Raw genomic sequence first — 19060 nt, forward strand, 5'->3', positions numbered from 1 at the left:
AAGCTATGTCCTCTAGTTCTGGACTTCCCCCACCCCAGGGAAAAGACCTTGTCTATTTATCCTGTCTATGCTATTCATGATTTTATAAACCTCTATAAGGTCACCCCTCTGATGTTCCAGGGAAAACAGCCCCAGCGTATTCAACCTCACCCTGTCGCTCAAATCCTCCAACCCTGGCAACATATTTGTAAATCTTTTCTGAACCCTTTCAAGTTTCAAAACATTCTTCCAATAGGAGGGAGACCAGAACTGCATACATTATTCCAAAAGTGGCCTAACCAATGTCCTGGACAGCCGCAACATGATCTCCCAACTCCCATATGAGAAAGTGAGGGCTACAGATGCCACAGATCAGAATAGAGTGTGGTGCTGGAAAAGCACAGCAAATCTGGCAACATCCGAGGAGCAGGAAAATCCTCATTTCAGGCAAAGTCCTTCATCAGGAACGGGCCAGGGTACTGAGAGATAAATGGGAGGGGAGTGGGGGGGGGGTGGTGAGGCAGGGGAAAGGTAGCTGGGAATCTGATAGGCAGATGAAGGTGGGGATAGAAGGTGATATTTCAGCGAAGAGGGTGGAGTGGATAGGTAGGAAGGAAGATGTACAGGCCTTCTTCCTGTACCTGCATGCAGCTTTTTAGCTACTGGTGCACAAGAACACCAAGGTCTCTGCATCTACCCCTTACCCACATTATACATCATCTGCTATGCATTTGTCTACTCAACTTATCCAAAGCACAGTAAAACTTGTGACATTTGCTTCCATTTGACCCATATCCCTTTCCTATCCATGTACCTCTCCAAATTTCTTTTAAATATTGAAACTGTACTCACTTCCACCACTTCCTCTGGCAGCTCATTCCATATATGCACCACACTCTGTGTGAAAAAGTTGCCCCTCGTTCCCTTTTAAATCTTTCCTCTCTCACCTTAAACCTATGCCCTCTATGTTTGGACGCTCCTATCCTGAGAAACAAAACTTGGCTATTCACTTTATCATTGCTCTTCATGATTTGATAAACCCTCTATCAGGAAACCCCTAAGTCAAATGTGGTCTTACAATGTCTCATACAGAGTTTTGGGTGATCTTTCCACAAAGACTGATGGCATTTGACTGGAGAAACAGAACAGTGCAATGAAGTTTTCAATGTTATGAAGATTTTATTGGGAGATGTTGCTATATGTTCAAGTCAACAAATAACCCACTGTTGTATCTAATGATGCAGAAGTACAACTGTGTATTAGTGGAATGTTGTGTTGATTTTAAAACAAGTTTGTATTGTTTCTATTTAATTGTTAAATCCTTGAGCATTTGTGACCTGCCTGATGAGCACCTGACTCAAACATGGCCCTTCAGATGAAAAGCTTGGCAGCTGAAAGCTTCCTGGGGTGGAATAGCAAAGTGATGAATACAAATAGCTCAAATACTTTCAAAATCACATCTAGCAAAGAGAATTGAAAGAAATGTGAAAGGCTGTGATTTGAGCAGTCAGATGGGAAAGAATCTGAGGGGAAAGGGAACAGGTGGTTTGAAGTGTAGACTTAATTGGGAAAACATGAGAGAAAACTGCAGTGGATCATCGACACATTTATGGGATGGTTGCACCAAGTCCTATATATCCAATATGTGTTCCTAAGACTATTCTATTAATTTGTGTAATTGCCCTGAGCCCCTCCTCCTCTAATCTGTGTCCTTTAATTTTGCCTGTTTGTCTCCTTTCTCTACCCCTCCATTGCACAAACTTAGTTACTTGTTTGTGCAATTTACAGAGCAGACTATCTGATTTTAGCTTGTGATATTCCTTCTGTGACTGTCTAATCACTCAAAGTATATTCTATCCAGATCATTGTTGGATTGGAGTGAGGAGAGATTGGTACTGACTTGGAGGGAAGTATTTTCCAGTCGCATTTTATCAAAGCAATTGAATACGGAATTCAGGTATCAAATTTGCGATAGTTAAGCATGCTGAACTGTCCCTGGTTCTGTCTCAGTCGGTGTTTCGAAATCTCTGTTTGTCACTGGATTACACTGTGTGTAGAACTTGTGTGACACTATCTTTAACATGTTGTTAAATCATCTAATGTGAAGTTCTCAGGCCTATATGATGTAACTATTTCTAAAGTGCTGATTTTTGCCACAATACTTTCATTGTTTGCTTCACTTAGAAAAAAATCATAAAACAAGCTAAAAGACCATTCAGTGATGAAGCACTGGTGTGCTAGTATTGATTAATTGAGGGAAGGTACCATGTTGCTCTGCACTTTGAAGGGTTCCTGTGTTCAATAAACTGGAGCTGCCTCAATGTTTTTGTGAGCGATTGGATTTAGGGTTACTATGAAAGTGTTTTCTGCTTGATCTGAGCCAACCAGGAGTGTTTGATTTTAAGAAGTGCTAAATGTCTGACTCATTTCTCGACCAAATTTCATAAACAGAAATGAAACAGAATTCGGGTGCAGGATTTTGTTTAATGCTCCTTCCCTGGGTCGATCTGTTTGCAATTCAATAGCTCTGTTTTCTAAATTGATGGAATTGAATTTCTGAAATCCAGAACTCACTGGTGCTTTTACATCAACAGGTGAAGAAGTAACTGAAGTGCCGGAAGTATGTCGGAGACACCAGTGTGTGGTGGTAAGACCAATCCTGGTTCTGATGCTGTTTCTCTTTGGTATCAAACTAGAATTGAGAGCATAGACTGTACATACCAAAGATACCATTTTCTAAGTTAAGATATACCAAAGAATGGGTGGTGTATTCACCCTTTTTTTTCTTTAACAATGTTTTCTTTATTAATATTGCTATTCTATGGTGTGTTTACTCTTTTTCTGCTTGTGTTCATGGTGCAGCTCTACCAAGAAAAAGAGAAAATGGGTGGGCTGGCTAGATGCCGACTTATGGGCAGGGGTGAATCCCCCTATTCTAAAGCACTATTGGCGCTTTATCTGTTGGTTTGGTTTTTGTTTTTAATAGTTTTGTAGGTTTGTTACATGTGGTTTTAGTTTGTGTAGTTTTTATGCTCGATGGATCATGCGACACTAAGGCTCAGTGACTTGCGGTTCAAGTTTCTCCTTTCTGGAATGTTACTGCAGAAGGTTATGCTAATGACTTGATTAAATGGTGTACCTGGAATATTGAGGGAAGTCACCCACCAATTAAGAGGAAGAAGGTACATTTGAATCTTAGAAAGAGAAGCTGGATATTGTTTTGTTACAGGAGACACACTTGGATGATAGGGAGCTTTTGAAATTACAGCAGAATGGTTTTGATTGAGTTTACCTTTCATCAATTAATACCAGAAGTAATGGAGTGGCTATATTGGTAAGGAAGAATCTCTCATTTAAGTTACTAGAGTGTGTTAAAGACACACACGGGAGGTTTGTAATTCTTAAAGCTTTGATAAATGGGGAAGAATATGGTGTTTTAATGTTTATTGCCCCCAGCTCATCCCCTTCAATTTTTGGTAGAAGCTTTTTCTAAACTGATAAGTCTTGAGTCCCGGCACATCATTATAGGGGGAGATTTGAACTGTCTCGTGGATCCCACAGTAGGCAGGTTGCCCAAAGGTGTCTCTACTCTCCATACAAACTAAACAATTAATGGATTGTTATGTGGAGTTAGGGTGGAGATGCCTCCAGCCAACCCTACAGGCAAGGATTTTACATTTTTCTCCAATCCACACAGATGTTACACCAGGATTGTTTTTTTTTCCTGACTTCTGTGGCAACCCTGGACTTGGTGGCATCTTGTTTGATTATCATTGATCATTCTCCAATGTACCTGTTGGTTAGGATTAAGGGTGTTACAGTGGGTTAGAGGCACTGGCAAATGGATCCCTTTATCCTCAAGGATAGTAAGTTTGTGGAGTATTTCTCTAGGGAATTTCAGGTGGGTTCCTAGACATTAACTCCGGCTCGGTTAAGATTAGATTAGATTAGATTACTTACGGTGTGGAAACAGGCCCTTCGGCCCAACAAGTCCACACCAACCTGCTGAAGCGTAACCCACCCATACCCCTATATTTACCCTTTACCTAACACTATGGGCAATTTAGCATGGCCAATTCACCTGACCTGCAGGTTTTGGACTGTGGGAGGAAACCGGAGCACCTGGAGGAAACCCACGCAGACACGGAGAGAATGTGCAAACTCCACACAGTCAGTCGCCTGAGGCGGGAACTGAACCCGGATCTGTGGCGCTGTGAGGCAGCAGTGCGAACCACTGTGCTACCGTGCCGCCCACTAATAGTCCATCCATCCTTTGGGAAACTGCCAAAGCCTATGCCGGGGTTAGTTATTTCCTGTTCCACCAGTAGAAAGGAGCAGAAGGTGGAGCAGCAACGTCTCCTTGAAGCACGGTTGAAGGCAGCCGAGAAAGCCTACTTTGACAGTCTCTTGTTGGTCAAACTGCAGAGGATTATGGCACTGTGGTCTGCATTGAATTCCATGCTCTCACAGATGGCAAAGAAGAAGCTTGCTTTTGCAAAGCAAAAGTTATATGAGCATAGTGACAGGCCAGGCAAATACTTAGCATATCTTGCTAGGAAAAGGAGTGCCCCACAAGCCATTATGGCGATTAGGGAAGGGTATGGGAAACTGACATATGACTCTAAATTAATGTGGTATTTTAGAGATTTTCTCTGTTATCACCATCTGAGGGTTGTGAGGAGAGGTGGGCCAAAATGGAATCTTTTTTTTAAGGATCTGAAGCTCCCGGGTGTGACCTCTGAACAAGAGTCCTTTCTCAATGCCCCCTTATCAAAGCAAGAGGTGGAGGAAGCTGTGAGGCAGCTTCAGAGTGGAAAGGCGCCTGGTCCTGATGGACCTCCCAGCAAATTCTCTAAGGATTTTATAAATATATTGTCAGGCCCGATGCTCAATATGTTTAATGATTCATACAGTCATGATTGTCTTCCGTCATCTCTGAGAGAGGCCAATATTTCCCTTATTCTTACAAAAGGAAAGGTCCCAGAGGACTGTGCTTCATACAGGCCCATTTCACTCTGAGAGGATTTTAAAATCCACGTTTAAGAGTCTTGTGAAGGCTGGAGACTGTGTTACCTTCTATTGTTAGAGGATCAGACGGGCTTCATAAAGGGCTGCAGATCCTCCAATAATGATAGGAAGCTGCTTAATGTAATTCAAGCATGTCAACAATAGTCAATACAGAGATTGGTGATTTCTCTAGATGTAGAGAAGGCATTTGACAGAGTTGAGTGGTTTGGTTTGGGTGAAATCTTTATGAAATGGGTAAAAGTTCTCTATAGTGGCCCTCTCACGGTGGGCGTCACCAACTGGGTACGAGCAAGCAATTTTGACATTTTCAGGGACAGCTGGCAGGGCTGTCCCCTTTTGCCATTGCTTTTTACATTGGTGATTGAACCATTGGCGGAGGCCTTTCATGGGGATCCCAGTATATTAGCTCCAGAAGTGGGGTCAAAGTTGCATAAGACTTCATTGTATGCAAATGATGTCCTAATTTTTTTGTGTCAAGTCCCAGCAGTTTCAGTGCCTCGCCTGATACATTGCATCTGTGCATTTGGCACCTTTTAGGGGCATACCTACGTATAACTATGGGTGGTCTTACGAAGGAGCGAGCTCTTGAGGGCCAATATTGATTCCCATTTAAGTAGTCTCCGGGGAGATTTTGTGTATTTGGGCATATTCATTACTCCAGTTCTGGACAGGTTGTTCTAAGTCAATTTTATTCAATTTGACAAAATCAAACAATCCCTTCAAAGATGGGAGGCACTTCTGATCTTGTGGTTGGCTCAGATAGTGCTTATTAAAGGGAATATTCTCCTCTGTTTGCTATACCCTATACGGATGCTCCCCCTGACTTTGAATAAGCAAATATTCAGAAGACTGAATGGCTGGTTCAGCTCCTTTATTTGGCTTTGTAAGTGGCCCCTCATTACATTAGCTAAACTGCAACTGCCTCACAGGTGGGGGGGGGGGGGGGGGGGGGGGGGGGGAACTTCCAGATATTAAAAATTACCAACTAAGCTCACTGTTGTCCTAAGCGAGTGATTGGGCCTGTGGGGATCCTCTTTCAATATGGTTAGATATCAAAGCCTCCCAGGCAAGGTGGCCCCTTACCAGTTTGCTGTTTTTGGACAAAATGAGGACAGTTAGGGAATATTGCCATAACCCCTAACTGTTAAATAGTCATCAATACTGTTAAAGCATGGAGGGCAATTTGACAGAGGGAAGGCAATATTGGCAAAACATCTTTTACACCTTTTAGTGAGTATGCTGGGTTTTCAACCAGGGTTGATAGATTCAGGATTTAAACGTTGGGCAGTGAGGGGTGTGTCTTGCATGGGGGACTTATTTGAGGGAGATGTAATGATGTCCTTCGAACAGTTAGTATGGAAATACAAGCTATCTAATAGGGACCTTTCGATTTTTTCCAAGTTAGGGATTTTATTTTTTTTAAAACTACACTTTTGATTGATCTCTACAAATCCGACTTGGGGGGGATGTGCTCAGTGCTAAGACTATACTTTGTCAGTACTTTATATCATCAATTGGGGGGTGCCCCCTCAGATGAGTTCGATCCCCTCTGCAGGGTGTAGGAGAGAGAGCTAGGTGTGAAGTCTCCTCTAAGGCGTTGGAAGATATTTGGGAAAATGCAAGAAAGATATCAATTTGCAATAGGACCCATGCTTTACAGTTGAAGATTCTCCACAGGGTACACTTGGCTCCGGATTGTTTGTCAAAATTCAAACCAGGGCTATCTTCATATCCCAAATGCAAGGTCTGTATGGCACTCTTACCCATTGTCTCTGGTCTTGTGGTAGGCTTCAAACATATTGGAGTGCTATGGCGGGTGCAATGGAGAGGATTTTGGGTGTAAGGGTGGAAAAGGACCCTATCTCGCTCCTTCTGGGTCTGCCCAGTGTGTTCTCTGCAGTCGTGCAGAAGAAACATCTTTTCAGTATCCTCACTTTCTGCGCAAAAAAAGAATATTTTGCTAGGTTGGCAGAAGATTGCTGTGGAGCATATTCCCCTGGATTTTCTCACCAATCTGGTACACCACAAAACTGAGAATTTTTATAAAGACATGGCAGTCCTTTTTGGAATACCTGGACGCAGACTTATTAGCCACACTAACAAGGGCTTTAATATAGCCGTAACAATTGTGTTTGACGAGTCCAATATCCGGGGAGGAGGAACTGTGAACATAAGTGTCTTGTCTGGCTGAGTTATTTTTATTTATTTATTTATTAGTTTGGCTATTATTTATTTAGCTAAATAGCTAGTTTGGTTTTTTTCTATCAATGTTTATACATTTGTACATGAGGGTGTGTTGGGATTTTAAACTTTTTTTTGTACTGCTTTGAATTGTATTGTTTAGTATTTGTACTATTAAAAAGTCTGTTTCAGTAAAAATATATATTTTTTAAAAATATACTAATTGCCCCTACCTCCACTGTCTTCGGTAGGAGAGAAGCTCGAAGTTGCACAACCCTGAGACAGAAGACAAATTCTCTTTACCTCTATCCTAAAAAGGCAACTCATACTTTTTAACAGTGGCCCCTTGATCTGGATTCACCTACAAGATGAAGTATTCTTTTATGACTACCTTATCAAAACTATTCACAATCTTGTACACTTTAAATAAGACATTGATTACTCATAGATTTATAGAGATGTACAGGATGGAAACAGACCCTTCAGTCCAACCCATCCATGCCTACCGGCTATCCCAACCCAATCTAATTCCACCTGCTAGCACCTGGCCCATATCCCTCCAAACCCTTCCTATTCATATACCCATCCAAATGCCTCTTAAATGTTGCAATTGTACCAGCCTCCACCACTTCCTCTGGCAGCTCATTCCATACACGTACCACCCTCTGTGTGAAAAAGTTGCACCTTCGGTCTCTTTTAGGCCTCTCACCCTAAACCTATGCCCTCTCGTTCTGGACTCCCCGACCCCAGGGAAAAGAATTTGTCTATTTATCCTATCCATGCCCCTCATGATTTTATAAACCTCTGTAAGGTCACCTCTCAGCCTCCAATGCTCCAGGGAAAACAGCCCTACCCTGTTAAGCCTCTCCCTATAGATCAAATCCTCCAACCCTGACAACATCCCTGTAAATCTTTTCTGAACCCTTTCAATTTTACAACATCTTTCCAATAGGAAAGAGACCAGAATTGCACACAATATTCAGTGATTAGCACTGATGCCTCAGTGCCAGGGCCCAGGTTCAATTACTGCCTCGGGCAACTGTCTGTGTGGAGTTTGCACATTCTCCTCGTGTCTGCGTGGGTTTCCACCGGGTGTTCCGGTTTCCTCCCATAGTCCAAAGATGTGCAGGTTAAGTAAGTTAGCCATGCCCATAGTGTTAGGTGTATTAGTCAGTCGTGAATGTAGGGGAATAGGTGTGGGTGGGTTGCTCTTCAGAGGGTCGGTGTGGTCTTGTAGGCCGAAGGGCCTGTTTCCACACTGTAGGGAATCTACTTTAATATTCCAACAGTCGCAACATGACTTCCCCACTCCTGTACTCAATACTCTGGCAAATAAAGGAAAGCTTACCAAAAGCCGCCTTCACTAACCAATCTACCTTCAACTTCACTTTCAAGAAGCTATGAACCTGCACTCTAAGGTCTCTTTATTCAACAACACTCCCTAGGACCTTAGCATTAAGTGGATAAGTCCTGCTAAGATTTGCTTTCCCAAAATGCAGCACCTCACATTTATTTAAATTAAACTCCATTTGCTATTTCTCAGCCCATTGGCCCATTTTGTTAAGATCCTGTTGTAATCTGAGGTAACCCTATTTGCTGTCCACTACAGCTCAAATTTTGTTGTCATCTGCAAACTTACTTACTGTACCTTTTTATGCTTGCATCCAAATCATTTATGTAAATGACAAAAAGTAGACGACCCAGCACTGATCCTTGTGGCACTCCACTGGTCACAGGCCTCCAGTCTGAAAACCAACCCTCCACCACCACCCTCTGTCTTCTACATTTGAGCCAGTTCTATATCCAAATGGCTAGTTCTCCTTGTATTCTGTGAGGTCTCACCTTGCTGATCAGTCTCCCATGGGGATCCTTGTCGAACACCTCACTGAAGTCCATATAGATCACATCTACTGCTCTGCCCTCATCAATCCTCTTTGTTACTTCCTCAAAAAACTCAATCAAGTTTGTGAGACATGATTTTCCATGCACAAAGCCATGTTGACTATTCCTAATCAGTCCTTGCCTTTTCAAATAAATGTACATCCTGACCCTCAGGATTCCTTCCAACAACTTGCCCATCACCGAGGTCAGGCTCACCGGTCTATAGTTCCCTGGCTTGTCCTTACCATCCTTCTTAAACAATGGTACCACGTTAGCCAACCTCCAGTCTTCCGGCACCTCACCTGTGACAATCGGTGATACAAATATCTCAGCAAGAGGACCAGCAATCACTTCTCTAGCTTCCCACGGAGTTCTAGGGTACACCTGATCAGGTCCTGGGGATTTATCCACCTTTACCCATTTCAAGACATCCAGCACTTCCTCCTCTGTAATATGGACATTTTGTAAGATGTCACCATCTATTTCCCTACATTCTCGACCTTCCATATTCTTTTCCACAGTAAATACTGATGCAAAATACTCATTTAGTATCTCCTCCATTTTCAGCGGCACCACACAAAAGCTGCCTTGCTGATCTTTAAGGGGCCCTATTCTCTCCCTAGTTACCCTTTTGTCCTTAATGTATTTGTAAAAACTCTTTGGATTCTCCTTAATTCTATTTGCCAAAGCTATCTCTTGTCCCCTTTTTGCCCACCTGATTTCCCTCTTAAGTATACTCCTACTTCCTTTAGACTCTTCTAAGGATTCACTCGATCTATCCTGTCTATACCTTACATATGCTTCCTTCTTTTTCTTCACCAAACCCTCAGTTTCTTTAGTCATCCAGCATTCGCAATAGCTACCACCCTTTCCTTTCCTTTCACCCTGACAGGAATATACTTTCGCTGGATTCTTGTTATCTCATTTCTGAAGGCTTCCCATTTTCCAAATGTCCCTTTACCTGCGAACATCTGCCTCCAATCAGCTTTCGAAAGTTCTTGCCTAATACTGTCAAAATTGGCCTTTCTCCAATTTAGAACTTCAACTTTTAGGTCTGGTCTATCCTTTTCCATCACAATTTTAAAACGAATAGAATTATGGTCACTGGCCCCAAAGTGCTCCCCCACTGACGCTTCAGTCACCTGCCCTGCCTTATTTCCCAAGAATAGGTCAAGTTTTGCATCTTCTCTAGTCGGTACATCCACACACTGAATCAGAAAATTGTCTTGTACACACGTAACAAATTCTTCTCCATCTAAACCCTTAACACTATTGTGGGAGATTAGAAATGTAGTTTCTGCAGGTGGTGGTGGTTGAGATGTTGTTTTTGCAGATGGGTGAGGGGGGTGTTGTGGGCGGAGGGGAAGGGGAACATTACACCAATGGTCGCGGGATTCTTGCAGCATACTTAAGGTTAAGATTTTAACGAATATAGAGGTTTTTGTTTAAGAAATAGTTTTAAACTAATAAACTTAGAGATGTTGTTACTAAATCATGGCCGACATACAAAAGAAATAACAGAAATTAGATGGATGGAGTGAAAGACGGATGGAAGTGCTGTCATGTGAGGCACAGAGAGTGTATGTGAAAAGGGAAGACGAGAAGCAGAAACAGAAAGCCAAAATGATGGTGGCGGCAGTAGAAGAAATAACAAAAAGGAGGCTGGGATCGGGGATAACAGGAAGGATAGGGGAGGACACGAAAGACAAAGGTCAGACATCCGGGGAAGGAGGCAACAGGCAGGATGTTACCATTGCGGAAAAGTGGGGCATTTTAAACGGGAATGCCTGGGATTAGCACGAGAAAGGGAAACCGTTTCCCTAATGACCTTCGATGAGGAATAGGGGAGTCAGGGGTTCCTTCCTCCTGAAACCCACCAGGAACCCTTGATAAATCTGAAGGTGGGACCTGAAGGGGAGGAGGCAGTATTTTTGGTGGACAGGGGAGCGGCATATTCATCCCTAAGTTTTAGACCTACCGGTGTTAAATTGACTAACAAGAATCTCAGGGTTTCAGGAGTAAAATGCGAAGAATTCTTGGTTGAAAATGTATTGCTGGAAAAGCGCAGCAGGTCAGGCAGCATCCAAGGAACAGGAGAATCGACGTTTCGGGCATAAGCCCTTCTTCAGGAATGAGGAAAGTGTGTCCAGCAGGCTAAGATAAAAGGTAGGGAGAAGGGAGTTGGGGGAGGGGTTTTGGAAAGGCGATAGGTGGAGGGAGGTCAAGGTGAGGGTGATAGGCCAGAGTGGGGTGGGGGCGGAGAGGTCAGGAAGAAGATTGCAGGTTAGGAAGGCGGTGCTGAGTTCGAGGGATTTGACTGAAACAAGGTGGGGGGAGGGGAAATGAGGAAACTGGAGAAATCTGAGTTCATTCCTTGTGGTTGGAGGGTTCCCAGGCAGAAGATGAGGCGCTCTTCCTCCAACCGTCGTGTTGCCATGGTCTGGCGATGGAGGAGTCCAAGGACCTGCATGTCCTTGGTGGAGTGGGAGGGGGAGTTGAAGTGTTGAGCCACGGAGTGGTTGGGTTGGTTGGTCCGGTTGTCACAGAGGTGTTCTCTGAAACATTCCGCAAGTAGGTGGCCTGTCTCTCTGAAACGTTCCTCATTCCTCATTCTTGAAGAAGGTCTTATGCCCGAAACGTCGATTCCCCTGTTCCTTGGATGCTGCCTGACCTGCTGTGCTTTTCCAGCAACACATTTTCAGCTCTGATCTCCAGCATCTGCAGCCCTCACTTTCTCTTCGAAGAATTCTTGGTGCCTATTTTTGAGCCAACCCTAATTAGAAGAAATGATGAGGAAGTGACAGGACAATTACCAACTGTAGAGTTTAATGATAAGTTTAAAAAAAAACGATATTGTGGCGCTTGGTTCTTCTTTGTCTGTCCTTAGGAAGAAGGGTCTGTTGACCCAGACACTTCCACTTGAGTTTGCCGTACATTGGATACGACCAGGTGATTGGGTCCTGATCAAAACCTCGGAAGATACCAAACTGTACCCAAGCTGGGAGGGACCGTTCCTAACCCTCCTGACTACTAAAACAGCCATCTGAACTGCTGAAAAAGGATGAAGTCGTCACACTCATGTTGAGGGCCTCGTGGACGCTCCTTGCCCTTTGGCAGAGTGGCAAGCTTATCCTACAGACAACCCTCTGAAAGTCAAGCTGAGCAAAAAGAATGTACTGAGATAAGAGACTATTAAGTATTGGTTAAAAAACTGTATCCCAAAACAATTGTAAGTGTTGCATGGACTCACTCCTCCCTGGCATACAGAGGGTTAGGGAATAGACAGATAGGGCTGTGTAATGAGTGGTCAGCTTTATATTGTCACGATAATATTGGCGTTAGCTGCCAAGGGGGGTGGGAAAAATTGTTTTACCGCTTTGTCAGAATTATGCTAAACTAAAGGGGCATACCGACTGTTGGGAACGTGCGGAGATCCTACACCATGGGGAATCCGGAATTCCTCTCACGGTAATACCACTTACCAAAAGAGAAGTGTACGATGTACAACAATTTGACTCATGCTCAAACAATACAAAATGGAGATCTGACAGGGGTAATTATAACTTTGCGAGATGGTTCACTCGACCAGCCCCGAAAACTCTGGGTGCTATTGATGGCCTTAGAGTTTCCCCACCGAAAGGAGCAGCAATTACCACTTGTTTCTGTAACCAGAATGATACCGCACCCTTCCGATTAGGAAAATCATCTTGTGTCTACACCAGCCAAGCCACTGCCACGACCATTCCCCGAATATTAAACGGAACATATTGGGAATGCGGCCTGAAGGCCTATCCATTTATTCCCGGGGAAAAAATACATTCGCGTGACCGAATGTATAGGAATGCATGCATGTTATGATGTTGATCAAACACTGCCTCAAAACCAGAAAGTTTGGAGTGGCTGCTGCTATCTTGCCTACATAATTCCCCATATGAGGCTGTTAGAGAGAGCCCCAAAAATACCTCAAAATAAACAGGGAGGAAGGCGAGTAACCCGGAAAGTAACCGAAGGAGATCGCCTCCTCTGGACTTTGATACCTATGTATGGGACCGATCGAGCAGGAGTAGAAATACAAATGTTGGCGACTTCCATGGAAGAGTTGGCCAACAATACTGCTGCTGCATTGGCCGAAACCCAATCCCAAATAGCAGCCATAACGACCGAAATGATTGCCACTAGGCTAACGACTCTTCAGAACAGGATGGCTCGAGATTATATTCTGGCAGAGAAAGGGGAAGGTGCACTAATTGGGGAAGGTGGTTAGTCAATCTGGCTGTCTATGGATTATTGATATTAGTGGGTCTGGTGGTAGGGTTCAATGTCCTAAAATGGGTAATGAGCCGACTGATGACATCCCTTGGGGAAGGAACCCAAATACATCATCAGGTGCTTTTACAATCAACAGGTGATATGCAACAAAGGGAAAGTCAAAGAACGCTCCTAGAGTTCGAGAGACGAAAAACACAAATGTAAAATGATACTGTGTATAAGATTGTAAACCTCATCGCCAAAAGGTGTAAGAGGGCAGAACATAAGAAAATGAATTAAAGGAGACTCACGTGCAGAAACAACAGTCAGAGAAAAAGAAAAAGGGGGAATTGTGGGAGATTAGAAATGTAGTTTCTGCAGGTGGTGGTGGTTAGAGATGTTGTTTTTGCAGATAGGTGAGGGGGTGTTGTGGGGGGAGGAAGGGGAACATTACACAAACGGTCGCGGGATTCTTGCAGCATACTTAAAGTTAAGATTTTAACGAATATAGAGGTTTTTGTTTCAGAAATAGTTTTAAACTAAGAAATAACTTTAAAGTGTCGTAGCTGACACCAAAAGAAGCAGTAGGGACATTTCGCAATAAGCTATATTCGCATTTCGCAATATGAGAAGGGGAACTGGATAAAATAACAGGCAGGCTGTAACAAACAAGGACAAGGACTGCAGGGTAGTCAGATAAGGAAAATTAAAGAAAAACAAGCGAAGTAGCGGCTTATGATAGGATAAGACTAGACGAATGGGAAAAGGGAGGCATGATTCCGCAACTTGCAAACTGAATAAAGAATGCTTACATGCTTTGTAATTTGCGCTATTGCTAGCCTGATTGCTTGAGCAAACGCCTGTTCTTGCATGGCCATAAGGAATAAAATCTTCTTGTTTCCAAGGCTGTCTCAGGCTGAATTGTGAGTGAGTTTTGTTCTCACACTATGGCAGTTCCGGTCTATCTTACAGATAGCTGAGATCTCCTTACAAGTTTGTTTCTCAATTTCCCTCTGACTATTAGGGAGTCTATAATACAATCCCAATAAGGTGATCATCACTTTCTTATTTCTCAGTTCCACCCAAATAAATTCCCTGGATGTATTTCCGGGAATATCCTCCCTCAGCACAGCTGTAGTGCTATTCCTTATCAAACATTCCACTCCTCCTCCTCTCTCGCCTCCCTTTCTGTCCTACCTATAGCATTTGTATCCTGAAACATTAAGCTGCCAGTCCTGCTCATCCCGGAGCCATGTTTCTGTATTTGCTATGATATCCCAGTCCCATGTTCCTAACCATGCCCTGAATTCATCTGCCTTCCCTGTTAGGCCCCTTGCATTGAAATAAATGCAGTTTAATTTATTAGTCCTACATTGTTTTCTGCTTTGTCCCCACCTGCCCTGACTGACTCAACTTTGTTCTCAACTCTACCAGTGTTAGATTGAAAACTTTCCTCATTATCTCAAGATGTGGTGTCATCAGTGCCTGTAAAATTGCAGCTTAATATTTCTCATTTTTACATCCAATTCCTCTGATAATAAAAGATAGTATCTCACTAGATTTTGTGATTATATGCTGCACCTGCATTTTAACTTGTTGTGACTAATGCACCCAAGCACCTAGATCCTTCGAATTCTGCAGTCATTCTCAGTTTAAGTAATACCATGCTTTTTTCATCTGTGGTGTCAGATGTCACCAGACTGAAGGGGGGAATGGGAAGGAATATAACAGTGATAGGCAACAGTGTAGCCAGGGAGATAGATACTGTTCTCTGGGCTGAGACCAAGACTTCTGAGTGTTGCCTGTGTGATGCCAGATTTGAAGAGCATCCTCTTGTCTGGAGATGAACATTGGGTAAGAAGTTTCAGATTGGGTCATTGGGGTTCACATTTTTTTAAAAATTGTCATTAGAACTGAGAATTAGAACATTCACATGTTCTGCCATGTGAATTCGGGAAGTTGAAGATAAGATTTAAAAATCAGGACCTCAACATTGATAATGTATTGAGTGTTTCCTGAGCCATGTGCCAATTAAGGTTTAAAAAAAGGCAATAGAGATTGCAATCAAATATATGGTTAACAGGTATGGGGGGTGGGCTCTGATTCATTGGCTACTGCAACCTGTATTCAGAAGGGAAGGAGCTGAACTGAAACTGGACTGGGATCAGCTTCGAGCAAAGTTGTGCTGTGGGATGTGCATCCAGCATCAAATGAAAAGCAGCACAATGGGAAGAAATGATCCAGATAAAGGGAGATTCCAAAACATTATATTTACTTTTTTCTTTAGAAATTTCTGAAGAAAGAATCCTTTGCGTTGTGGATATCTTTTCTCTCAAAGTGAAATAAATATATGTTTAGAAGGAACCAATTTAAGTAGACTTTCTTGATTAATGAGTGAGTTTATTAGTGAGTAAATGTGAGAAGTGAATATGCAACACGAATAGACAGATTAGAAAAGAGAAGCGAATTCAAATCAAGTTAAAAGATATACAGAAAGTCTCTGGGTTATTTATGAAGAATAGATTGCAAAATTTTGCAGGATGATACTGGTAGAATTGACACTGGTATTTAAGCAGTTGAGTTTGAGTTTTAGTTTTGCACAGTAGCTGAAACTCTTTTTATCCCATTTCATTTCAATAGTTACTGGTTTGTTGACTAGCTTCTAGCATTAAGCAACACATTTTCTTTTTTTTCTACCTATAGAGCAAGGATGTTTTCTTCAGTAATTGAAGAGTCAGCATTTCTGACATGTAATTTTGAAAAAGAACAGGTCTCTCTAGCATTATGGATCAACAGAAGTTGTGTTAGTGATCCAGACCATGGCAGTAACAGGACCATGATTTGGATAGGCGGAAGACTAGCCATAAAGAAACTCGTAAAGAGTCAAAAGATTGAAGAAGTAAATAAACCAAAAATTAGTAGCTAGCTTTTGACTGCATGCATATTGGACTTTACTACCCTTCTTTCTCACTTATTCTCTTTATCACAGAGAAGATGAAGCTTTCTGAGTATTTTGCACGAATCGGCTACACAGGATCTTCCTACAACACTGACCTGGAGACACTAAGCGTAATACTTGAAAAACATGTCACATCTATTCCCTATGAAAATCTCAGTCCACACTGTGGAGAAACAATTGAGCTCAACATGGAAGCGATCTTTAATAAAATGGTGAGGAAGCATCGAGGTGGTTGCTGTGTGGAAAATAATGCATTATTCTGGTGGGTACTAAAGGAGATGGGGTATGAAGTGATGTTTATACCAGTAAGATTGTACAAACCAGCAAAGGATACTTATGAATCCTACCCATCTCATTGTGTTCTCATAATCACCATTGATTCCAAGCGTTACATGGCTGATGTGGGCTTTATTTCATCCAACCGAATGCGACAACCCCTGGAGCTGGTATCAGGCAAAGAGCAGACTCAGTTTCCAGGTACATACCGTCTGACTGAAGATAACAATATCTGGTATATGGATAAAACTGTCAGAAAAATTTACATTGAAGGTCAAAGCACTAACAGTGAGTCCCTGCAGAACCAACCTTCCTACCAAAAACTGTTTTGCTTTGACCTCAAACCTTGTAGAATTGAGGATTTTGAAGACAAATTAACCTACTTATTAACAACTCCTGGGGCCATGTTTAAAGAATTATCCTTTGTTTGCTATCAAACCCCGAATGGCATGAAAACTCTGAAGGGTACAACCTACACTGAACAGATCTATAATGGGAAAGATGGAAAGGACCTGAGAACCTCCGTAACTCTGACTGAAGAGGAATTACAACATGCAATCAAGGAGACATTCAACTTGATTTTGGACAAGAAGATAACACCTGTGAATAATTTTACTTGTTTCCTGATTGAATAACATCAGATAATAATCTCCAGCATCATATTTCCTCTTCTGAAAGTTAATGCATTATAGGAGTTGAGAACTGTCAGGTTTACCAATTTCATTGGGGAATAAATCAGTAATTTAATTAGGACTTGTACAATAATATCAGACATGAAAAATCAATTTATAGATTTAAAGATTAATCATTTTATAGCTAAATGATGGCAATTTATAGATTTACCTTTTGTTTTATTGGGGTGAAGTGAAATCAGTTTACTGGTTTCAAAGGATGCTGCTCTCCATTGTATTGATGACATAATATGCAAACTACTCATCTAAAATCTCAACAACTAATTAAAAGCCTTGGATTTTGTTTTCAGAGAAAAATAATTTAAAATAAGCTGGGACTTTATAAAATGAAAATTTACTAAGGGATTTCTAAATAGCATTATCTAAAGCAGCTTGGAAAGGTTATCTCGGGGTAAATACCTGAACATGAATATTAATCCACTAGAAAGTATAGCCGACATTGAGATCTTCAAGTATCTCTGGTGATGAAGCTTTTCAAATACCTTTTGTTGCTGAAACAAAAGTTTAAATCTGTAATGTGTCCTCCAGGGGAGGATTTCTGTAGCAAAGAATAGCATGGGGATATCTGAGAATGAGCCATCAAAATTCTCTGGAAAAAATTGATTGTCGTTTTTGTGATCCAACAGCCAGGTACAAAAACCTCCTGTGAGAAGCTATCTTTATCAACCTGCTGGTATTGCTCCAGGGGGAAAAAGACAGCCAAAAGCTTGGAGTAGTATCCAGTAACATCAAGAAGAAGGAATTTCTGTGGTGACTGCATTCTGCAAAAAAAGTGATCATTCCTGAGAGAAAGTTGATGGCAAACCAAGAGATTTCCACATTTTTAAAAGCTGACATATAACTGTTTCCAGATGAACTACCAGTTCAGCATTTAATTCCTTCATTTAAAAAAAGTGCACTTTTTTCTCCGATTCAACCTTCACCCCACCTTGTGCAATTTGATACAGTTATACCTTTTGCTGAGGATCTTAACAAATACATTAAATGTGACTAATTCAAGGAATTTTGTCTCGTTCTTTATAGCTTTGAGACATGTTTAAGTGCATGTTGAATTCAGAAGCATACCTGTTTGAAAATTCATCTGTTATAATCTGTTATTGACTGTTTGCCCAGGAACCGTGTGTTATGACCCATTTAGGAAAGTGTATTGAGTCTCAAATCCCATTACAAAAGTTAATCAAAGTGTAGAGTCCTACATTTAGCCATCTCTTGCACTCAAGTGAACCAATAATACTGATTGAGTTGCCATACTTTACAGGAATGGCTTTGTTACATATAACACACCAGATGGCCTCCTTCTTTAGAGACCTCAATTTCCCTTCCCACGTGGTTAAAGATGCCCTCCAACAAATCTCGTCCACATCCCACACCTCCACCCTCAGATCCCACCCCTCCAACCATAACAAGGACAGAACCACCTGGTGCTCACCTTCCACCCTACCAAACTTCGCATAAACCAAATCATCCGCTGACATTTCCGCCACCTCCAAACAGACCCCACCACCAGGGATATATTTCCCTCCCGCCTTCCGCAAAGACCGTTCCCTCTGTGACTACCTGGTCAGATCCACGCCTCCCCCCTACAACCCACCCTCCTGTCCTGGCACCTTCCCCTGCCACTGCAGGAATTGCAAAACCTGTGCCCACACCTACTCCCTCACCTCTATCCAAGGCCCCAAAGGAGCCTTCCACATCCATCAAAGTTTTACCTGCACATCCACCAATATCATTTATTGTATCCGTTGCTCCCGATGTGGTCTCCTCTACATTGGGGAGACTGGACGCCTCCTAGCAGAGCGCTTTAGAGAACATCTCC

General features: G+C 42.3%; 1 protein-coding gene and 1 pseudogene across 2 annotated transcripts; both read left to right on the plus strand.

Moving 5' to 3' along the window:
• Positions 1–1846: 1846 nt before the first annotated feature.
• LOC148146011 (arylamine N-acetyltransferase, pineal gland isozyme NAT-10-like) lies at positions 1847–18252 on the plus strand. 2 transcript variants are annotated; one of them, XM_087999225.1, is made up of 3 exons: positions 1847–1936; positions 2574–2626; positions 16307–18252. In XM_087999225.1, exons 2-3 carry the CDS (start codon positions 2602–2604, stop codon positions 17185–17187), a joined length of 906 nt encoding a protein of 301 aa, XP_087855351.1. In that variant the 5' UTR covers positions 1847–1936; positions 2574–2601; the 3' UTR covers positions 17188–18252. The 2 variants fall into 2 exon arrangements, with proteins under 2 accessions (XP_087855351.1, XP_087855352.1); XM_087999226.1 differs by lacking the exons at positions 1847–1936; positions 2574–2626 and adding an exon at positions 16043–16216.
• Positions 4273–13333, plus strand: LOC148146012 (uncharacterized; annotated as a pseudogene).
• Positions 18253–19060: the final 808 nt, after the last annotated feature.

Source organism: Chiloscyllium plagiosum, unplaced genomic scaffold, assembly GCF_037043375.1.
Source record: "Chiloscyllium plagiosum isolate Xiang-an unplaced genomic scaffold, Cpla_swu_hap1 HiC_scaffold_22, whole genome shotgun sequence".
NCBI classification, from domain to species: domain Eukaryota; kingdom Metazoa; phylum Chordata; class Chondrichthyes; order Orectolobiformes; family Hemiscylliidae; genus Chiloscyllium; species Chiloscyllium plagiosum.